The sequence below is a fragment of the Ammospiza nelsoni genome, chromosome W (genome assembly GCF_027579445.1).
Source record: "Ammospiza nelsoni isolate bAmmNel1 chromosome W, bAmmNel1.pri, whole genome shotgun sequence".
NCBI lineage: Eukaryota > Metazoa > Chordata > Aves > Passeriformes > Passerellidae > Ammospiza > Ammospiza nelsoni.
This window is the reverse complement of record NC_080668.1, coordinates 5,472,806-5,493,260: the sequence shown is the minus strand read 5'-3', so window position 1 is coordinate 5,493,260 and position 20,455 is coordinate 5,472,806. Positions and strand designations below refer to the sequence as shown.

The 20,455-nt window shown below is 45.3% G+C and overlaps 1 protein-coding gene across 2 annotated transcripts in view; it reads right to left on the bottom strand.

The window, feature by feature from the left end:
- Positions 1–3,160: 3,160 nt before the first annotated feature.
- The window catches only part of LOC132086181 (CBP80/20-dependent translation initiation factor-like), a 484,412-nt gene continuing 467,117 nt past the window's right edge, over positions 3,161–20,455 (bottom strand). For both annotated transcript variants that reach the window (XM_059491652.1, XM_059491654.1), the window contains exons 12-13: positions 8,551–8,604; positions 3,161–3,376 (exon numbers count right to left, since the gene is read on the bottom strand). In XM_059491652.1, the coding sequence (XP_059347635.1) occupies positions 3,161–3,376; positions 8,551–8,604 (270 nt within the window). The remainder of the gene's footprint in view (positions 3,377–8,550; positions 8,605–20,455) is intronic.

The following is a 20,455-nucleotide window of genomic DNA, read 5'->3' as shown; positions in this document are numbered from 1 at the left end:
CACTACCCTAAGCCTTATATTACTGATGGGCTTTACCACTGTGTTGGGTTTGCATGGCCAAGCTTTGGTAGTAGGAGGGTGTGTTGGTTTATTACAGCCTGGTTTTTGGTAGCAGGGGGGCCACGGAGGTGGCTTCTGTGAGAAGCTGCCAGAAGTTTCCTTCATGTCCAGCAGAGCCAATCTGTAGCTGCTTCAAATACAAGGTTGTGCCTATTAGAAATGGTGGTAATGCCTCTGTGATAACATGTTTAAGAAGAAGAAGGAAAAAAAAAAAGGAAAAAAGTTATTGCGCAGTTGTAATTGCAACCAGAGAAGAGCAGGGTGAGAATATGTGAGAGGAACAGCTCTGCAGACACCAAGGTCAGTGGAGAAGGAGTGGGAGGAGGTGCTCCAGGCACTGGATCTAGGATTCCTCTGCAGCCTGCGGTGAAGACCAGAGTAAAGCAGCTGTCCTCCTGCAGCCCATGGATGTCCGTCCACAGGGATGCAAACATCCACCTGCAGCCCATGGAGGAGGCCTGTGCTGGAGCACAGGGATACCTGAGAGGAGGCTGTGAACCTGTGGGAGACCTGTGGAGAGAGGGGTCCACACTGGAGCATCTTGTCCTTGAAGGACTGCACTCTGTGGAAGGATGACCCACGTGGCAGCAGTTTGGGGAGGACTATTGCCAGTGGGATGGACTCATGTTGCAGCAGTTCTCAGAGACCTGTTGCTTGTGAGATGGACTTACATTGGAGAAGTTCGCAGAGAACTGTGTCTCATGGGAGGAACTCCATGCCTGGAGCAGGGGAACAATTCCTTTCCCTGAGCAGAGGGAGAAACAATGGGTGATGAACTGACCATAACTCCCATTCCCTGTCTCCTTGCACCGCTGGGGTAGGAGGTAGAGCTGGGAAGGAGAGAGGGATGAAGGGAAGGTGTGTTTAAGGGTTTATTTTACTTCTTATTACACTGCTCTGATTTTGTTAGGAATAAATTCAATTAATATTTCTAATTTGAGCCTGTTTTACCCATGACAGTATTTGACGAGTGATCTCTCCCTGTCCTTATCTCAGCTCATGAACCCGTCATTATATTTTCTCTTTCCTGCCCTGCTATAGAGGGGAGTGAGAGAGTAGCTTGGTGGGTGCCTGGAATACAGCTAGAATCAACCCACTGCAACCATCTTAATCAAGTTCAGCTGCTCATAATTCTATCAAGCACCATTGCTACTAATGAAGCTGACCCAACACAGGGTGCCATCACCATGCAAATCTCCTGGGCTTGAATCCACAAAGCAGAAAATAAATTTTCTAGACAAGTCCAGTGCACCCAGCAATCATTTTGCTGCTGAGTACACAGAAAAGCTGAAGCTCCTGTTTGTTCCTACTGATACTCCATGTGCAGAATAAAAACCACAATCGCAGACAACCAGATGAAAATTCAAATAATACTGAACCACAGCATCACAACCTAAGCTGTACCAGGGTAGGTTTAAGTTGGACATTAGGAAGAAGTTCTTCACAGAGTGTGTTTGGGTGTTAGAATGGGCTGCCCAGGGAGGTGGTGGGGTCACTGTCCCTGGAGGTGTTTAAGAAAAGACTGGATGTGGCACTTAGTGCCATGGTCTAGTTGACAAGGTAGTGTTAGGTCATAGGTTGGACTTGATGACCTTGGAGATCTTTTTCAACCTAGTTAATTCTGTGATTCTGTGTTTTAATAAGCAGTGTCAGTAGACGACAAATAAGGAGACTACCAAGTCATCTTCATCATTCGGGGAGGGATGCAACAGAATGGCATTTCTGTGTACCAGCCCCCTTACTCTCTGGGCATTTCCTCGTCCAGGAGGCATCTTGCTTTCACCTCCCAGCAGTTGCCTTTTCCTTTGGGATGCTCTATCACAGAGCAACCCAGGTATCCTGGAGCAACCTGGAGACCCCTGGGCAAACTCTCCCCCTGGAATATGCCACCCATCCCTCAATGATGTGGTGCCACTTACACCAACCACGGGACAGAGTTGCTCTTGTACATTGCACACCTGGAAACACTGGACAGCAAATTCAGCTAGTTAGAAGCCAGGCTCAAAACCTCTATTTTTTGCTTTTTCTATTTTTCCCCTCTTCTTTTTTCCTCCTTTTTTCCATGCATTGCTTGTCTTCTCTTTACCAGTCACCAAAGAAGAACATGAACTTCCATTTCTCCCTTGCCCTGTATGTTATTAGGCCCAACTGTAACAGGCCTGGATTAAAATGTATAATTATAGCTATGACAGTAACTACAATAAAGCACTCCTTCAATAGAAAAAAAATTATTACATTAAAAAAAGGGTTATAGTGGCTGAGGGATAATGGTGACTTGAAAAGCAAGGGCCACAGAATTCCCTGTTTCTTAGAGCTCCCAGCTCAGAGGACATGATTCTCAATCCATCGAGAAGATTACTGGCAAGCTGATGATGGCTATGTTACTTCTGCAGTGGCATTTGGGCTCCTTTAAAATAGTCCTGCTTCAGAATCCTCACATAAACCATTAGTAAGCTTTTGGGAAGGCATTGCTTTCCTCATCTCTGAGCTGCTTGCAATTGTTCATTCGATGATACAGTAAAATAAGAAGAAATCACAAATAATAAAGAAAAAAAAACCCCAGTGCAAATAAGAAAGTCATCCCGCTCTCCAATCCACTTTCAAAGGGGTGGCAAGTAAGTGGAGGGGCACACAGAAAGTCAAAGACAGGATGGGAACCTAGCACAAGACCCTCTGGACAAAAGCCATCACTTATGAGTGTCTAGTATAGTGTGTATCTAGCTTTGTCCTCCCAAGACATCTGCTGCCTGCTGTTTCCTGCCACTTGGCCAAGGGCAAGGCAAGAGGACAGCAAAAAACAATAATAGCCCCCACTTGGATTAGTTGTTTGTGTTTTTTCATTTCCAAATTCTCTGTCTTCTTTTGAAAGTCAAACAATAACCTGGTGGGCATGTTGCTGCTTCTTGAGCAATGAGTTCAGAAAAAGAAACCTGACGCAGCTGAAAAAGAAACATACTTCTCCATCCCCATCCCATGAATGTATTCTCAAGCATGCTGGGGGTTGCTCTTCTGGGGAATTTAAATCAGAAAAGCTTTTGCCAGATCCCGTCAAGGTGCATGTCTTCTTCCTGTTCCTTCCCACCCCACCTTGTCCTGCCCCTCAGGCTGTCAGTTTTTGGATGGTCTTGTTGTAGTACTGAGTGATGGTGGGCATCAGGGGGTTCCAGCAGTTGGCATGCAGCTCAACGACTTCCAGCAGCAGGGACCGTGTCAGCATGGACTCGGAGGGACACAGCATCTTGTCACGTGCTATCGCCAGCAGCTCTGTCATCATCTCGGGCAGCTGCTCCTCCAGTAACCGGCTGCTGCTCTGCAGCTGTCAGGAGAAGAAGGGGTCAGCCATGGCTTATTGATCCTTGTGTGTCCCAAGCTGAGACATTCTATGATTCTATCATTCTATAATATTCAGACACTCCACTGGCTTTTACAAACAGGCTCCATCCCTCCAATTCTTCCCTGCTTGGTGTGGTAGAGCCACCAGGCAAGGTTATAAGGCATTGTGACTTTTGAAAACCAAATCCATATGGCAGAAAGCTCCAAGAGCATGAAGGGCAAGGTTTTGAAAAGCATCTGCACTGGGCTGCTAGAGGAGCAAATGGTCCAGCTACTGCTGATATAAAAGGAAGATTGCTTTTGAAAAAAAAAAGTAATCCCACCTAAAAATCATGCTATTGTCAAAACAAATTGCAGGCTGTGATGTGTTTTTCTTGCCTTCTACCTGGCCCTTCATTTACTTGCTGATTCACAGCTCACAGTAACTCCCGGTCATTATTTGTAATAAGCAGAGCCCTCCTGTATGCATAAAAATCCCACCCTGACAAGATCTGCATTTATACCTGTCATGCTACTTCACTGAGGACAGCCAAGGGGTTTTTCTTAAACAATTACTCCTTGGAGAGCCTCCGTGGAGCAGCATAAGCCTTAGGTGGTTCCACAGAGAAGGTCCAAGCTGGGACTGGATGGCAGTGAGTCCACCATCATGGAAGATTAGTGGGTCTTGAATGCAGAGCTCCTCAAAGTCCTCACCTTAAAAATTCAAACCCTTCTCCTCAGTTGCTTGTCACTTTGCTGAATTTCAACCATTTGGGCTATAATTTCAATCACTCTCTGCAAGGAAAGCATCCATCCTCACAGGCAAATCAATTCCCAAAAAAGATACTAATGAAACTCTTCCATATTTATACCAGCATTTCCCTGCAAATATGCTGCTGAGCTAAACAAACTTGTCCGTGTGACCCATGGGGCAGTTTTTTCTCCAATACAGGTGTTTTTGTGCTTAAAAAATAAGTGCAGGGTGAGATTCGAAGGAACCAGGATGACATAATTTTGTGATGGGACTCTGGCTACCAAACCTTTTGCATCCATGTACATGCATCACAAGTCCAGTGATAGAATCTCAAGGGCCATCTCTTATCTCACAGTAGTGTCTTTTATCTACTCTGCTCTCATGAAACCCCAACTGGAGTACTGCATCCAGCTCTGAGGTCCTCAGGACAGGAAAGACATGGACTTGTTAAAGAAGGTCCAGAGGATGCCACAAAAGTGGTCAGAGGACTGGAGCAGCTCTCCTAAGAGGACAGGCTGAGAGAGTTGATGTTGTTCAGCCTGGAGAAGAGAAAGCACCAGGGAGACCTTAGAGCACTTTCCATTATCTAAAGGGGATACAGGAGAGCTGGAGAGGGACTTTGAACAAGGGCATGTAGAGATAGGACAAGGGGCAATGGCTTCAAGCTGACAGAGGGCAGGTTTAGATTAGATATTGGGAAAAAATTATTTCCTGTGAAGGTGGTGAGGCACTGACACAGGTTGCCCAGAGAAGCTGTGGACGAGCTATTCCTGGAAACAGGTTCAGGTTTTAAGGTCAGGTTGGACAGAACTCTGAGCAATCTGATCTATTTGAAGATGTCCCTGCCCATGGTAGGGGGTTGGATTAGATGCTCTTTAAAGGTCCCTTCCAACCCAAACCATTTGGTGATTCCATAATGCAAAGGGGCAACACAGCTGTTTGGGTTTGGAAACATCTAATAGCTGCTTGACATGTATGTGGCCAAGGAGAGAAGCAGCAGAGCAGTGAGGACTGGGGCAGTGTTGCAGACATTTTTTCACAGAAATCCTTTCTTTCAGATTTCTGTGTCTTCTGAAAGGCAGAGGCCTCAGAAGAGAAGGTAAACAATTATTATCAGCTGCTGTGGAATGTAACAGGGGCACCTTGATTGGCTCATGCTTCTTGTTTATAATTAAGGGCCAATCACAAAGTGCAAGCCGGGGACTGAGTCCTTGGACACAACTTTGTTATAGATTCTTTCTTTCTATTCTTAGCTTAGCTTAGCCTAGCCTAGCAGCTCTGCAAAGCTCTCTCCTTATTCTTATTAGTATAGTCATAATGTATTATATATTATATATCAATAAATTCAGCCTTCTGATCTAGAAACAAGATTCACCGTCTCTCTCTCACCAGCAGCGACGCACACAGGGCGCTGTAATATCTGGTGACCCGACGTGTCAGAGCAAAAATTAATTTGATAAGACCAGAGGAGCAAAATTGCTGCACTGGGTAAAATCCTGTATGTGTAGCATTTGATGGTTGCTTTGAAGCGACCACAGAAGTGGATTCAGGCCAGGAACTGAAGAACTGAAGATCCTGATTTGGACAGAGTTAACAGCCAAGGCTGACCACAACAGAACCTTCTGGAAAACCTTCAGGAAAGATGATGGAAAAGAGCAGCAGACCTGTGGAGCTGGCCAGAGCAAGCTGGACTCTTTCAGAAGGTACTGTTCATTTTTCTATCCCTGAGGATTCAGCCCTTTGTAGTCTGTGGCTGTTCGTATGGCAGACACATGCCTTGCCAGAAAAGATTCAATTCTCCCCTTCAGAGGAGAAGCTTATTGCCCTCTGGAAACACTGGTGTAGAGAAGATGGGGTTTTTTTGTCAGAAACAGATCTCTATGGGTTCTTTAGATGGGCAAAGCTTTTTGGGTTCTTTACCGATGTCCTGTACGCTTTGGATGGTTTTGTCTGGGAATGCCTGGACTCGATTATCCAGTTTGTCTGGAGCCAGGGACATGCCCTTCCTTCTATCTACCCAGCATTTATAAAGCTTTTCCCAGTTCTGAAACGCAGAGCAGCTCTTTTTCCATGGATTTCTAACTGTTATGGACAGGCCCCGTTTCCACCGGCCCTGGCAGAAGACCCGGTGGGTGATGACTTTGGGCTTTTCCCCCCCCACTGCTTCACGGTGGGGGGGGCGAAACTGCGCAGCGCGAAGAAGTTTTTTTTACTCTTTCTCCGGAGCCTGCGCAGATGAGCCGCTCTCCTCCCCCCCCTTCTCTCTCTCCGGGGGGATGGGAGGAGGCGGCGCCGCTCAAGCCACACCCGGCCTCTCAAACTCTGCCTCCTTCACACATGGGGGCGGCACTGGTCTCTGAGGCTTCCTCCACGCCCCTGCCAGAGCCGCCTCTCCAGGAGATCCCGTCTCCGCCTCTCCAGGCAGTCCCGCCCGCGGCTTCACCGGTCTCCCCGCCCCTGTCAGAGCCTGCGTCTGACACTGCAGAAGAGACAGCACTTCCGGTCCCTGAGCTGTTGCTAGGCAACGACGAGGATGCGTCTCCAGCTTCCGGCTCAGCGTCGGAGAAGGCAGAAGAGACAGCACTTCCGGTCCCTGTTGAGTTGCTAAGCAACAGCGATGCTCCGCCACCGCTTCTCCCGGCCCCTCCGCCGCTCCCATCAACCTCCTCACCGCCTCAAGCTGAGACAGTCCCTGTTCAGGACGATGTTGAAAACAGCATTGAACCTGCGGGACCCTCGGAGCAGCCCGCGGCTGATGTTACAATCAGCGTGATTCCCTCCCCAGTTCTGGCTTCCCCCCCGCTGCTTCCACTGGCCGTCCCAGCGGCTCTGCCGATGTCGGAGCCTCTGCCCTCGTCGGAGCCTCTGCCCTCCGTGTCGGCGTCAGAGACTGCCTTGGAACCGGCGGCTTGTTCGAGCCCGGACCATCCCGGACTGGCTGCTCTAGCAGCTGCCCGGGCGGGGGGTCTCTCCTTCTGTGGAGCAGGGGCTGCCCGCCAGCTGACTCTGGGGGCAGCCTGCCTGCCTGCGTTCAAGATCAGCATTCTCGGCGGGTTGGGGAATGTTTGGTCGGTTGCTGTCCCATGGGGGCTGCCATCTCTGCCGCCCCTCTTGTGCCCTAGTGGCGAGGGGCAGGTGGGTTCTGCCGAAAGTTCTGCCTTTGGTCCCCAGCCCGGTGGGGGTAGTGCCGTGAGGCAGATGGGAGACACACCTGATGCATTTGCATTGCAGAGGCAGGGGGCACAGCTGGAGAAGACCATAGCTGGTTTGCTGTGGGAAACAAACATTTCTGGACCCCAGATGGGATTGCTGGGGAAGGCTTCTATTTCCTCACTGCTGGCATGCCTCAGTGGTATTGGGGAAAGGAAGCATCTCACTACCTGGTTTGGCCTGGGCCGTTGGGCTCAGGAAGTTCCTGGGCCGAGCCCACTGCGTGGCCTCCTTATGTTTTTGGGGACTCTGGTTTCTCCTACCGGTCCTGGTTCCCCTTTGTGAGCCAGTTTTGGGGTTCCTGGTCCAGCATGGGCCAGGGCCCCCAGGGCCTTTTCCTTCTCTGGCACTGCTCTGCTCAGCTGCTGCTCTTTGGCTTTTCGATTAAAAAAAAAAAAAATTTTAAATTAAATAAAAAAGATTGAAAATAGCGGGCAGCAGCCATGAAGCATTGAAGGGCCAGAAAAGGACATTCCAGAAATTGTTTAAAAATTGTGTTATGACTGTCAATGGTTTTTTGATAACTATTGATGGAACTCTTTTGCAGAAGTTTTTTTTCAGGACCAAAAGGACTCTCAGATATTCCAAAGGAACAACTTCGGCTCTTGGACTGTTCCTGAAACTCAGCTGCATGAACTTGAATTTTCTTTGCATTGGTTTTTTGCATTTTTCTTAGACTGTAGAATTGTTTTGGTGATTTGTTAGTTATTGTATATTCTACAGGTGAAGAAATTTCCTGTTCATTCCACATCAGCATTTTTCTTTTATTTTATACAATTTAGAAAGGTGAGACGTCGCAGACATTTTTTCACAGAAATCCTTTCTTTCAGATTTCTGTGTCTTCTGAAAGGCAGGGGCCTCAGAAGAGAAGGTAAACAATTATTATCAGCTGCTGTGGAATGTAACAGGGGCACCTTGATTGGCTCATGCTTCTTGTTTATAATTAAGGGCCAATCACAAAGTGCAAGCCGGGGACTGAGTCCTTGGACACAACTTTGTTATAGATTCTTTCTTTCTATTCTTAGCTTAGCTTAGCCTAGCCTAGCAGCTCTGCAAAGCTCTCTCCTTATTCTTATTAGTATAGTCATAATGTATTATATATTATATATCAGTAAATTCAGCCTTCTGATCTAGAAACAAGATTTACCGTCTCTCACCAGTAGCGACCCACACAGGGCGTTGTAATAGGGCAGGTGGTGCAGGTGCTTCCCTACCTCCATGGAGCAGCAAAGCACAGCATCTTCCTTCACATCCTGAGATTGTAACAACTGCAAAAGAGAAGAGAGAGGTGGTGAGAAATGCATGACCTCCTCTTCCTCTCTTACAACCTTCCTTTCATCTCTTCATCCAGCTTGACTTTTGCCAGTTCCAAGAGGAAAGGAAATAAAATCAGAAAAGGGAGGAGGAAAGATATAATCAACACAAAAAATTAAGATAAACAGTGACAAAATGCAGGGTAAAGGGTATCACCAGCCTACCCACTGCTGAGAGCAAGCAAGTAGGACAGAATGTAGACTTTAGATTAACAGCTTTCAAAATCAAATTATTTAGGTGTAGTGGGTTGACCTTGGCTGGGTGCCAGGTGCCCACTCAGTTGCTCTATCACTCCTTTTCCCACTGGGACAGGGGAGACAATAAGATGGAGAACAACCAGCAGGGTAAGATAAGGCAGTTTTATTACAGTAAAAGAAAGAAATTAGTGGAGATCTGTGCATGCAAGAGCTAAAGAGGAAAAAAAGTCAGTCTCTACTTTGGCATGCATAACAGTTCCTTCAGAAGGCAAACACTGAAAACTCATGAATGCTACCCCTTCCTCCTCTCTCCCTTAGCTTATATATCTGAGCTGATGTCATATGGTTTGTAATATCCCTTTGGCTAATTTGGGTCAGCTGGCCTGGTTGTGTCCCCTCCCAGGATCTTGCCCACTCCCATCCCCTTTGATGGGAGAAGGAATGTCAGAGGGACAGCATTGCTCATCAGTGGCCAAAACACTGGTTATCAACACTCGTCCAGCTACCAGTGCAAAGCACAGCGCTGTGAACTTTACCTCCATCAGACCAAATACATTACGTTACATAGCTTTTTTAATTCCACAACAGGCAATGAGAAAACACACTAGTTTCACATACACAGTGACTAAATGCAGCCATCAGACAACAGCATTTTTTATTTGGAAGGGAAGCACTCTGCCCCAGAGGCATCCCCCCCTCACTGAACCTTTTCATCCCTGTGAGGCCACTTATAACAGACACAAAATTACCTGATGGCAAAGCATTACATCCAATACACTGTAACACTGTAACACGGCTCCCTCTAGACAGATTCTATAGTGATGCAAGTGCAATGAGTGCCAACAAAACTATGGTGTCTTAAGTGTAGTGACTCCAATCCTACTCTGCTGTCCATTAACTTTGCATTATAAACATGAGCTTGTAAGCACCAGCAACTTTCAATAGAGACCCAAAATGTTGTTGGGCATGGCATGGGATGGCGAAGGAAGATGCTCACTTAGTGGTTCAGACTCAGGGTTGTCGTAGTTACAGGAAAAAGGGTGCCAATATGGGTGCAACCAAACTGTATTCTAGGGACATCTACATAATTTCTGATAAGCTGTTAATGATTGGTTGTTCACAGTAGCTACCCAGGGCACACTCAATCCCTCAGGCTACAATCTGGATGAGGCAAACCCTGCCAGATGGGGTAGTGTTTCTTTATCTTCACAAACGACCCAGCAGAGATAACTCCCTCCAGGGGAGCATCAACACAGTTACACCCATCCTGAAGGCACCATCTCTGCTAATGGGCCATAATGGCTCAGCAGCCAGCTGCAATGCCCATCAAAGACTCCCCAAAATATCCTATGACTCACAGGATTACATCATTCCATTGCAAAACTCCCTGCCCTGGAGGACGTACTGAGCATTCCTGCCTCGACTTGGGGGTATATAATCTGGGGGTTTTAGGACTGGACACCACCACCACTGGACAGCTCCATAGGACCTGAACTTCCACTGGAGGACCAGACCTTCCACAGGACCACTGCATTTGGCAAGACTGCAACCATCACTTCAACAGCACTGCAACCACCACTTAATCAGACTGCAATCACCACCCTGACCAACAGGGTGCCAGGTTGCACTCTGACTTTGTGTTTTTAAGCCAATTTTTCTGTATCATTGCATTCATTGTAATCTTTCTATAAATTTTAACACTGATCTGAAATCTGTCTCAAGGTATTTGTGTGGGGTTCATTTCTCACACTGGATTACTTGCAAACCAGCACAAGGGTGTACAGTGAGGGTCAATGCCTCTTCCTGACAATGGCAAAGCATAGGAGCTAAGCATCTCACCCCACAAACCTTGAAACCTGTCACAGACATCTTTTGTGAAAAATCCTTTCTTTAGGTTTTTTCCCTTTTCTGGGAAGCTGAGGCCCCAGAAAGAGAATGTAAACAATGATTATCTGCTGCTGTGGAATGCAACAGGTGCACCTGTGATTGGCCCATGTTGCATGTGTACAATTAAGGGCCAATCAGAGACTGAGCTCTCTCAGGGAGAATCAGAGAGAGCTCCTTTGTTGATTCATTCCTTTTTCTATTCTTAGCTTAGCAGCTTCTGAACTTTTCGCTCTATTCCTATTAATACAGTGATAATGTAACATATATCATATAATAATAAATCCAGCCTTCTGATCATGGAGTCAAGATTCACCCCTGAAAAACCCTTGCAAGTCTGGTAACAGAAACCATTAGCAAGGACCCTGAAAAAGGGATCAGAAATACCTATTTTCCACTGTTTTTATCTTTATGACTTTGTTACCCACACAAAGATGCTGTTTCATGTATTTTGCTAAAAACACAATTGTTCTAGTAGATAAAATACTGACACAGGAATTGAGAGACACGTACCATGCTATGCAAGCAAAGCCATTTTATTACACAAGATCGTCAAAATTTATACGTCACTACATTTCATACAAAACTTTCCATCCAGACCCCTTTGCCCCTGTTCCATAGCATCGCAATCTTCTTGGTTATCATTATTGCACCAGAAACGTACTTGTTACATTCTTTCATCAGCAATGTCCTTGTTACATCTTCCCTCATCAGAGCGGTCAGCGTCAGAGTGGTCAGAGTGACCAGACATGATGTCTTCACTTCTGTTCTTGCTTTGAGTTTATTTTTACCTCAGCTTCCACTGTATCAGGGCCAAAAGGTTGGTGGCACTACCCAGCTCAGCTTCTATAGCTGTCTGCTCTTCCACATCTCCCCCTTTTTTGTTTTTTATGGAAAGAGTTTGTGTACTTTGATGTTAAAACAGTTTGCACTTGTAAGGCCATTATCTTATTACAACTATTACTAGTCATTTGCTAGATACAGGACAAGATACATAGAATACAGATCACAATCAATATAGACATATCAAATGCAATCATGTCACTGATAAATAGACTCGCAGTATAGGAGAACAAAAGGATAATGTCCAAGGCCTCCTAGGAAGTCGAAATAAATGACTACTGTTCCAAAGTTCTGTCTTAGGGTGGGGGCGTGTATTCTATTGCCATCTGTTAGAGGTGGGGCAGTTATCTTCTGTTAATTGGGCAGTTTATCTCTTCCACAACCAATCCTCCCTCTGGGGAGATACCTTCTGTTAATGGTCCATTGAGTCTCACTGCATGACTGATAAAATTACATCATCCCATTGTGAGATGCTCTGCACAGAGGGAGGAGCCAAGCATTCCTACCTGGATATAATCTGAAATTTGGAACACCACATTCAGCCTTTTCCACTGGATTCCCAGAGCAGCAGCTTTCTTTTCCACTGGATTCCCAGAGGAAGACCAGGCCCATCTACACCACCACCAGACCTTCAGAGGAAAACTCCACCCTTCTACAGGATCACTGCTTCAACAGAACCACATCTGTCACTCCAGAAGGACTGCAGCCACCATTTAATGGGACTGCTACCAACACCCTGACCAACAGGGTGTCAGGTTGTATTCTGACTCTTTTAGTGGTTTTTCTTTTTGTACTATTGCATTTGTATTTCTTTTAAATTTTCCTTGTAAAGAACTGTTATTCCTATCCCCATATCTTTTCCTGAGAGCCCCTTAATTAAAAAATTATAATAATTCAAAGAGAGGGAGTTTACATTTTCCATTTCAGGGGCGGCTCCTGCCTTCCTTAGCAGAGACCTATCTTTTCAAACCAAGACAAGTTCATATGGGTGGATCTCAGGAGCCATGCTGTTTAGGCAGGAGGAAGTCCATAAGATGGAAATGTTGACTGTGACATTACTGAATGGCTTTCTGGAAGCATGGAACAGGGAATAACTGAAAAAGGTCAATAGGAACACAATACCATGATGGTGAGTGCTGTAGGACACAAGGCCTCTTTTGGCAGGCTGCCTCCATAAGGCTCCAGACACAGCCATGTCCTAGCAGTCCTACCCCTGTTCCTACCTTGGCCACAAGGGTTGGCTGGTAATTAGGTAATTTTTCTTCTCTCTGGGACTCATTTTCTTGGAGACGATCGATGTTTGTCCAGACGAGCAGAGAACTACTTTGAACCTTTTGGTGATAAAACACATGCATACCTTCTCCCTTGTCCCATCCCTCTGCTGTTCCAATGGCCTGGAAAGGCTCAGGATGGCCTTGGGGCAGCCCGCGCTCCAAAGGACGAAAGGAGTCTTCAGGTTTTTCGGTCTTCAGTGTTGTTTATTAATTTTTATCTACAATATTTTCCCCCGGCCCGACAGAGGTCTGCACAGCAAGCCAGCCATGAGCACACTGACTGCCATCGGGGCGGTCACTTATCTTTATACTAAAAACTACGTATAAGATATTTACCTTTTCCCCCCAATACTTTTCACCCTTATTGACAAGTGCACATCCAGTAAGAACCAATCCCAAAATGCCACCACCACCACTGAAGATGGATGACAAGAAGAAGAAGAAGAAGAAGAAGAAGAAGAACAGGACATGCCCTAATTCCTCCATCTTTTCCCCATAGAACCCCCCTGTACCGAGATTCTAAAACCTGTGTTTCGCACCATAATTAATCTATCCCTTCGCCATTTATCCCTGTGTGATCCTCCCATCCTCATACAGCTGTCACGTCCTGTTCAGGATCAAATCCAACCACCAAACACTTCTGGCAACGTTCCAGGACCTCTGAGCCCCCCAAGGGTTGTCTCGGTGACTCTGCACATCAGGACTGCTGTGCTGAGTTCCCACACTCCCTAGGTTAGTAAATCAGCTATGTCTTGCCAGTGTACATTCAATCAGGGATCTTTACGTAGAAACTTTTAGAAATTGGTTCTGCACATGCAAATCTTCAAAATGGTATCGCTCTGCCAGGGATCCAATTTGATGATTTGCTTTCAAAATTTTTAGTGTAAATATGGCATTATCTAAACGTTCTTAAGGAGCCATATTCCCCCTCTTTGTGTTTTCAACAATATGTGTCTCTCGTTATGAACATGAAGGCAACATAAAAGAAAACAATACAATACAATACAATAAACTTACACTAAGCAGAAATAAGTCAGATAATATCCATAATCAGTAGCACACGAGAGATAGGATGGTGATTTAAAACAATACATCATCAATTCCCTAAATACTGTACAGTCATCCAGTCTGCAGCAGCTGGCAAGACTCGTTTCACAGTGAGGACCTGGAGAACTATTCCTGGGTAAGGTCTCCAAGGTCACTTCAAAAGGGGGTCCAGCTGTTATAAGTCCAAATTGGCAAGTCAAAGTGACCTGAGTACAGTTTTGGTGCAGAAAACTGCTGGGTTTGTTGGCATACTTCCTGACCAGTTAGGGCCAGAGCTTGGCCAGAGCCCAGGCCTTAACTGGAAGAGTCTCCCTAACATATTCTACAAACAAGCCTCACAGTAATACAGTTAGGAAAGTTTCTTAAAATGATACATGTTATCGCTTCAGGGTGACCCCAATGTAGGGAATAATGTGTTCTGACTCCATGATTCAGAAGGCTGAGCAATTGCTTTAATAAGCTAGGTTATATTACACTAATACTATATTAAAAAGATACTATACTAAAGAGATACTAAAGAAAAACCCGTGACTGTGTCCAGTCATGACACAGCTTTGACCCAATTGGCCAATCAATCCAAACAACCATTACCAGAATCCAATTAACAAATCACTTTCAGTAAACAATCTCCATAACACATTCCACATGTGCCAAAGAGATAAGAATTGTTTTCTCTTCTCTGAGCTTTTCACTGACTTCCCCAGAAAAAATCCTGGGAGAGAGAATGATGTCTCTCTCTGTCCAGAGAATGTGAATACCACAACATGTCTTGCAGGTAGCTGCACAAAGATATATTAAAGTTTGTAAAGCAGCCAGCTTTGTTATCTATCCTTAGCTAAATAGTCAGCGGTTGTCACTGTTGAGTAAGAAATGACACACATTCACCAAAAGGTTGATTGGCATAACGCGCTGTTTAATTTGGTCTGCTTCCTTTTAATACACTGTTCTGATCCAGGTGCACTTGATTGGTCATTTAGTTAATACAGTTCCCCTGATTGGCTAATTAACAAGACACCCTTTTTATAAACAATCTTTGAGAAAAACAAGAAAACAGAGAGTAGGAAAAAAAACCACCTGCAGGTTGTTTATGGTAATAAGCTATCATGGTTTATCTTCAACTCCCTAAAGTCTCTCAGGCTAATTTTGGGAAAACTTATCTAGTTTTCTCGCTCTCTGACCAGGCTGTCACATTCACAAACAGTACCATGAACAAAATGCGAATAACTAAAGTAATGCATATGTGTAACTTTCAATAATATCTTATGGATAATGCTTGTTATAAAAAGTCAGTGAATTCACATTATGAAACTACATCAGCAGTAACTGTGTGTGGTGGTTTTGCATGGGAGGCACTCACGGAAGCGGTGCAAAGAGGAAGCTGATACACCTCTGTGAATACCCATGTGAAAAAATGAAAAATCCCATGAAATTTCACTTCCTTTTCCAGTCAGCAAAGAGGTAACAGGCTGGGCCAGGCAGCCCCTGCCGTGGGCCACCAGCTGGGCCCCTCCCCATCAGGTGCCAGGCAGGGGGGAGGGGAGGCCACAGGGCTGAGGCCAAGCAGGGCTGAGGCCAGGCAGGGCTGTGGCTGCAATTGCTAACACCTTGCTGCTACTAAACCCTTCCCCACCACCAGTACGGGGCCGAGCTGGGTCTGCTGGGCCCCAGGAGCAGTCCTTGGCCATGGCTGGCTCAGCCAAGATTCTACCACTGTTGAGATTCTCCTGCAACCATCGGGCAGGGGGAAGAAGAAGCCATAAGCCCCAGCATGTTGGCTGCTGAGATCCTAGCCGCTCCTTCTTTCATTCTTTCACCAGCAATGTCCTTGTTGCATCTTCCCTTGTCAGAGCAGTCAGTGTCATAGTGGTCAGAGTGACCAGACATGATGTCTTCACTTCTGTTCTTGCCTTGAGTTTATTTTTACCACAGCTTCCACTGTGTCAGGGCCAAAAGGTTGGTGGCACTACCCAGCTCAGCTTCTATAGCTGTCTGCTCTTCCACATACTGAGATTCCTAATCAGCCAACAAAGTGAGAGGGAGAGTTATGAAAAACACTGTACCATGAGGTAGCTGATAAAATTACAAGTGGTGGCAACACTTGAAGGTACATGTCATAAATGTATATTATATTGTTGGCTTTTTGCAAATATTAAGATGAATGCTATATGTATAATGTTAAAATAACTTTGCTTTTATTTATGCTATTAACAAAAACTTAGACATAGTAGTAGTGGTAGCTGATATAGTTATAAGTGAACTGTCTGTTTAGTTGGGATAACATCCAGTGAATATGTAATGAGGACCCTGCTATTGATATGCCAACTATCAGCATCTGCCATCTGAAGAAAGTAAGGACCAAGGCCCAGACTGGAAGTGATAAAGAGAAGGAGCTAAAACCACAGCCAAGAAACACACATGACTCTAAAAAAGCGGACCCAAGGAGGGGCCATGTAAAATAGTTCCTGGAATATGTGAACTAGTTTATGGAAAAAATAGGATATGCATAACGGTCTATGAATATGCAGTGGGCTGATGTAATGGAAAAGGTATTTAAGGGGTATCCCCAAAGGTGAAGATGTGCTCTTGGCTGAGTGCCAAGACGTACCCGGCTGTAATCTTTGCTTTACTGTCTTTGTCTCCTATTGTCCTTTATTAAAACTTTTTAAATTTTCACAGGAGAGTGAATGTGTTTTTCACATAGAACCACTTCCATCTAATCAGCTTGGGATGAACAAGATGAGTGCATGCATTAAACACTGAGAAAAAGGAGAAAATGCGGGAAAACTGGCTTCCTTAGTATCTGAAACTCATTAGGGAAAGGCAAACTTTGGAAAAGTGTTTGGAGTGATTAAAGATGCCCATATAAAATTTTCTCAGCATAACTAAACATGGTTCAAAGTCACATCCTTTAGTTGAAATCACAGTTCAAATTCTCAACCTTATGTCTCTTTTCCACTCTTATTTTTTCAGGTTTCCTTTCCTTTACAAATAAATGCCTATTTTTTTACCAGCTCCCCAACAACTGGAAAGTAGCTAGGGAAAAAAGAGCCAATTGTGTTGCTGCTGTTGTTTGTTTGTCTTGTTATACATATATATATACATACATATATATATATATATATATATATATATACACATAAAGAGCTGTTATTCCTTTTCCTATATCTTTGCCTGAAAGCCCTGTAATTTCTAAGTTATAATAATTCAGAGGGAAGGGGGTCACATTTTCTATTCCAAGGGAGGTTCCCACCTTCCTTGGCAGACACCTGTCCTTTAAACCAGGACAGATCTTGGTGCTCAATGTGGGGCCTGAGGGCATTGAGAGGATCGGGTGAAAAAAGAGTAACAGTTACTGGGTAACCTAATTTTTGTGAGCTGAATATAAAAGCCTTGTTTGGCAGCACCACGGGGTCTGGCCTACCCTGGTTCAGTTGGCACATGGTTGTGGCTATATTTTTCCCATTTGCAGCTCCTTATCTAAATATGGGCCTTATGACCAAGGCAACTGTGGCTGTTATCCAGTTGGCACTATGTGTGGCTGCATTTCTCTTCACAGAGAAAAGCAAGGCACAATTTCCCAAGGATATTTCCTGGGAATCGCAGCAAGGAACCTCAGAGAAAGAAAAAACAATTCTTATCTCATTTGCTATTCCTGTTGTTTTGCACATGTGGAATGTGTTGGAAGATTATTTACCTGAAGAACTTTGGTAATTGGATTCTGCTGAGGATTGTTTTGTTTCCTTGGCCAATTGCAAAAAGCTGTGTCCTGACTCTCGGGCAGAGAGTCATGAGTTTTCTTTAGTATTCTTTAGTAGTTAGAAGTAAGTATGATATAGTATAGGATAGTAGATCTTTAATAGAGTTGTAATGTAATATAGTATAGTTTTAATAAAGCGAGTGTTCAGCATTCTGAAGCCTTGGAGTCAGATGCCAATCATTCCCAGATGTTGGGGTTGCTATGCAATTACTATAACTATGGGTCAATAAGGTGAGGAATTAATGGATTTTTAACTTCCTCTGGAAGGCAGGTACATGGATCCAGAGCATCATACACTAACTATATATTTTTGGGGTTACTTTAATAATGGTACTTACTGTGAGGAAATGACACCGGGGGAAATTTTCTCCCAACCCTTCAGCCCCACCAGTTTTTGAAGGGTTCAACTCTTCTCTAAATGTTAATGATATCATATAGTGGCTGGTGTTGCTGATATGCCTGTTCTATTTAGCATTCAGAGATAAGGGAAGATTGACTTGGATAACCAGCCTGATATCTACCTCAGAGAATAGGGATGCTGCCCCAGAACCTGACATGGCCCCAGAAACTAGGGAGGCTGCCACAGAGCTTGACACTGCTCCAGAGACTAGGGATGCTGCCCCACTGCCTGACCCTGCCCCACAGCCTACCTCAGAAATGAACCACCCAGATTAGGTGGGAGTTCTGGTGAAGGAGATAGATGAGATGGGCAGATGCTGAAGGAGTACATTTCCCCAGTTGTTGAGAAACCCTTCTCCTGCCTCGAAGAGGGAGAGCCTAATGGAGCAGCAGTGGAACCCACAAACGTTACAGCCGTCCAGGTTCCAGCTGAACCGCAAGGGCAGTCACAACCACCAGCAGTCACCCCTGTGGAAACAAGGAAGTTTAAGATGAAATCGGAGCACCCAGATAAGGATAAGAAAGGAGTGTGGAGAGTTTGGTTCAAGCATGGCTTAAAGAAAGAGGCTATGAAGGCATACAGTTGAGAGAAAAGTAAAAGGTAGTTGTAAAGCAGTTCCCAGGCTTGATTCTATAAACAATTAGGCTCTCTCAAGCACCACTTTATAAACAATAAGATTCTCAGACAGTCTTCCCATAACAGGCAAAACACTCTGTCCTTGGGCTCTCTGGGAAAAGATAGCTCCCTGGGAACAGATATGGACGTTTTGGGAACTTTTCATATCACAGTGGGAACGCTAGTCCTGTTTTTAATAAACAATCATAGGTATTGTAAAACAAAAGGAGTGGTTAGAGTTTTCTCTGTTAACCTATCGTGAGCTTGGATTTTGCAATATGCATGAAGTTAATTAACACTGTTATATAAAGTGGCTGATTGATCAATAAATTGGAGTTCGATGCTCATCAATCGGATGGTCGTCTCCCTTCACTTCAATAAAGGAGGGCCCCCACAACCTGCAGGGGAGCCAGAGGTTGCAATTATCACTGAGTCCCTGACATAAGAAAGTCTCCGTAATCTGCACAAAGACATTGTATGACAGGGACGTGAGGCTTATACAACCTGGTTACTTCGGGTTTGGGACCTTATGGGTACAGGCGTGCAACTGGATGCTGGTGAGGCAAGGAATTTGGCACCCTTGACCCAGGACTCAGGTGTGAATCAGGTATTCGGAAAAGGAACCGGGGTCGCTTTCCCTCTGGGAGAGGCTTTTAATGAGTGTCAGAGAGAGGTTTGTCCACAGAGAGAGAATGCAGGAGCACCATCATAGAATGTGCTGAAAGACCCTTGAGGAAGGGATCCAACAGCTGAGAGAAGTGGCAGTATTGGAGGTACTTTTTGAGAGGGATGGACAGCATGATAATGACCCCGACAAGGTCAGGTGCACAGGGCAAATGGTGTGGAGTCTGGCAAACCTAGGGTCATCTCAATACACCACCTTCATTGCAACGGTTATTGCTGATACCAACCGAGAGACAGTGGGTTCTGTTGCCAAAAAGCTTAGAAATGACAAGAGTATGATCAGTGGCCCAATGCAGGCTCATGTCTCTGCTGTAATTAAGAGCCTCCAAGAGGAGATGAGGGAGATGAAGGAGGAGGTGAGGAGGAACAGTTCCCATATGGCACCAGTGTGAGTCACAGGCCCCAAAGTCAGAGCCCAACGTCCCCAGCTAGAGAGAGAGGGTACACCTGACAAGCTGACCTGTGGTTCTTCCTGCGTGACCATGGGGAACACATGGGAAGGTGGGATGGGAAACCCACTTTTGTCCTGACAGCACGGGTGCATCAACTCCAGGAGGGAAATGCTAATAGAGGGAGTTCTACTAAAGTGAAGGTAGCCCCAGCCTCCCATGACCGAGCTACCGGGTGTGATCTGTCAGACACCCTTGAAGGTACCTCTAGTATGTATGCCCAGGAAAGAAATACTAACCAGGGCTAGAGGGACCCTGCCTCAAGCCAGGAAGGAGCACGGGAAAACCGGGTCTTTTGGACAGTGTGGATCTGATGGCCTGGCACATCAGACCCACAAAAATATGAAGCATTACTTGATACTGGTGCACAGTGTACCCTAATGCCATTGGGACATGTGGGGGCGGATGTAGAAAGGATATTCTGTGCTGTTCTTGTGAGCTAGCAAAGGCTTCCTGATGATAAGGAAAGCCCCATATCTCTCCTGAGGAAGACACCAAGGTTGTCACCATGGAGATGTGATGAAGGAGAGAAAGTTAAAAGATACGGACTCTAGCTGGCTCACAGAATGACAATGGCTCCTTGATCACCTACTGAGAACTTTGTTTCTTTCTTATAACCAATGGACAGTGAATGTGTATGTTGAGTGAATGTAAA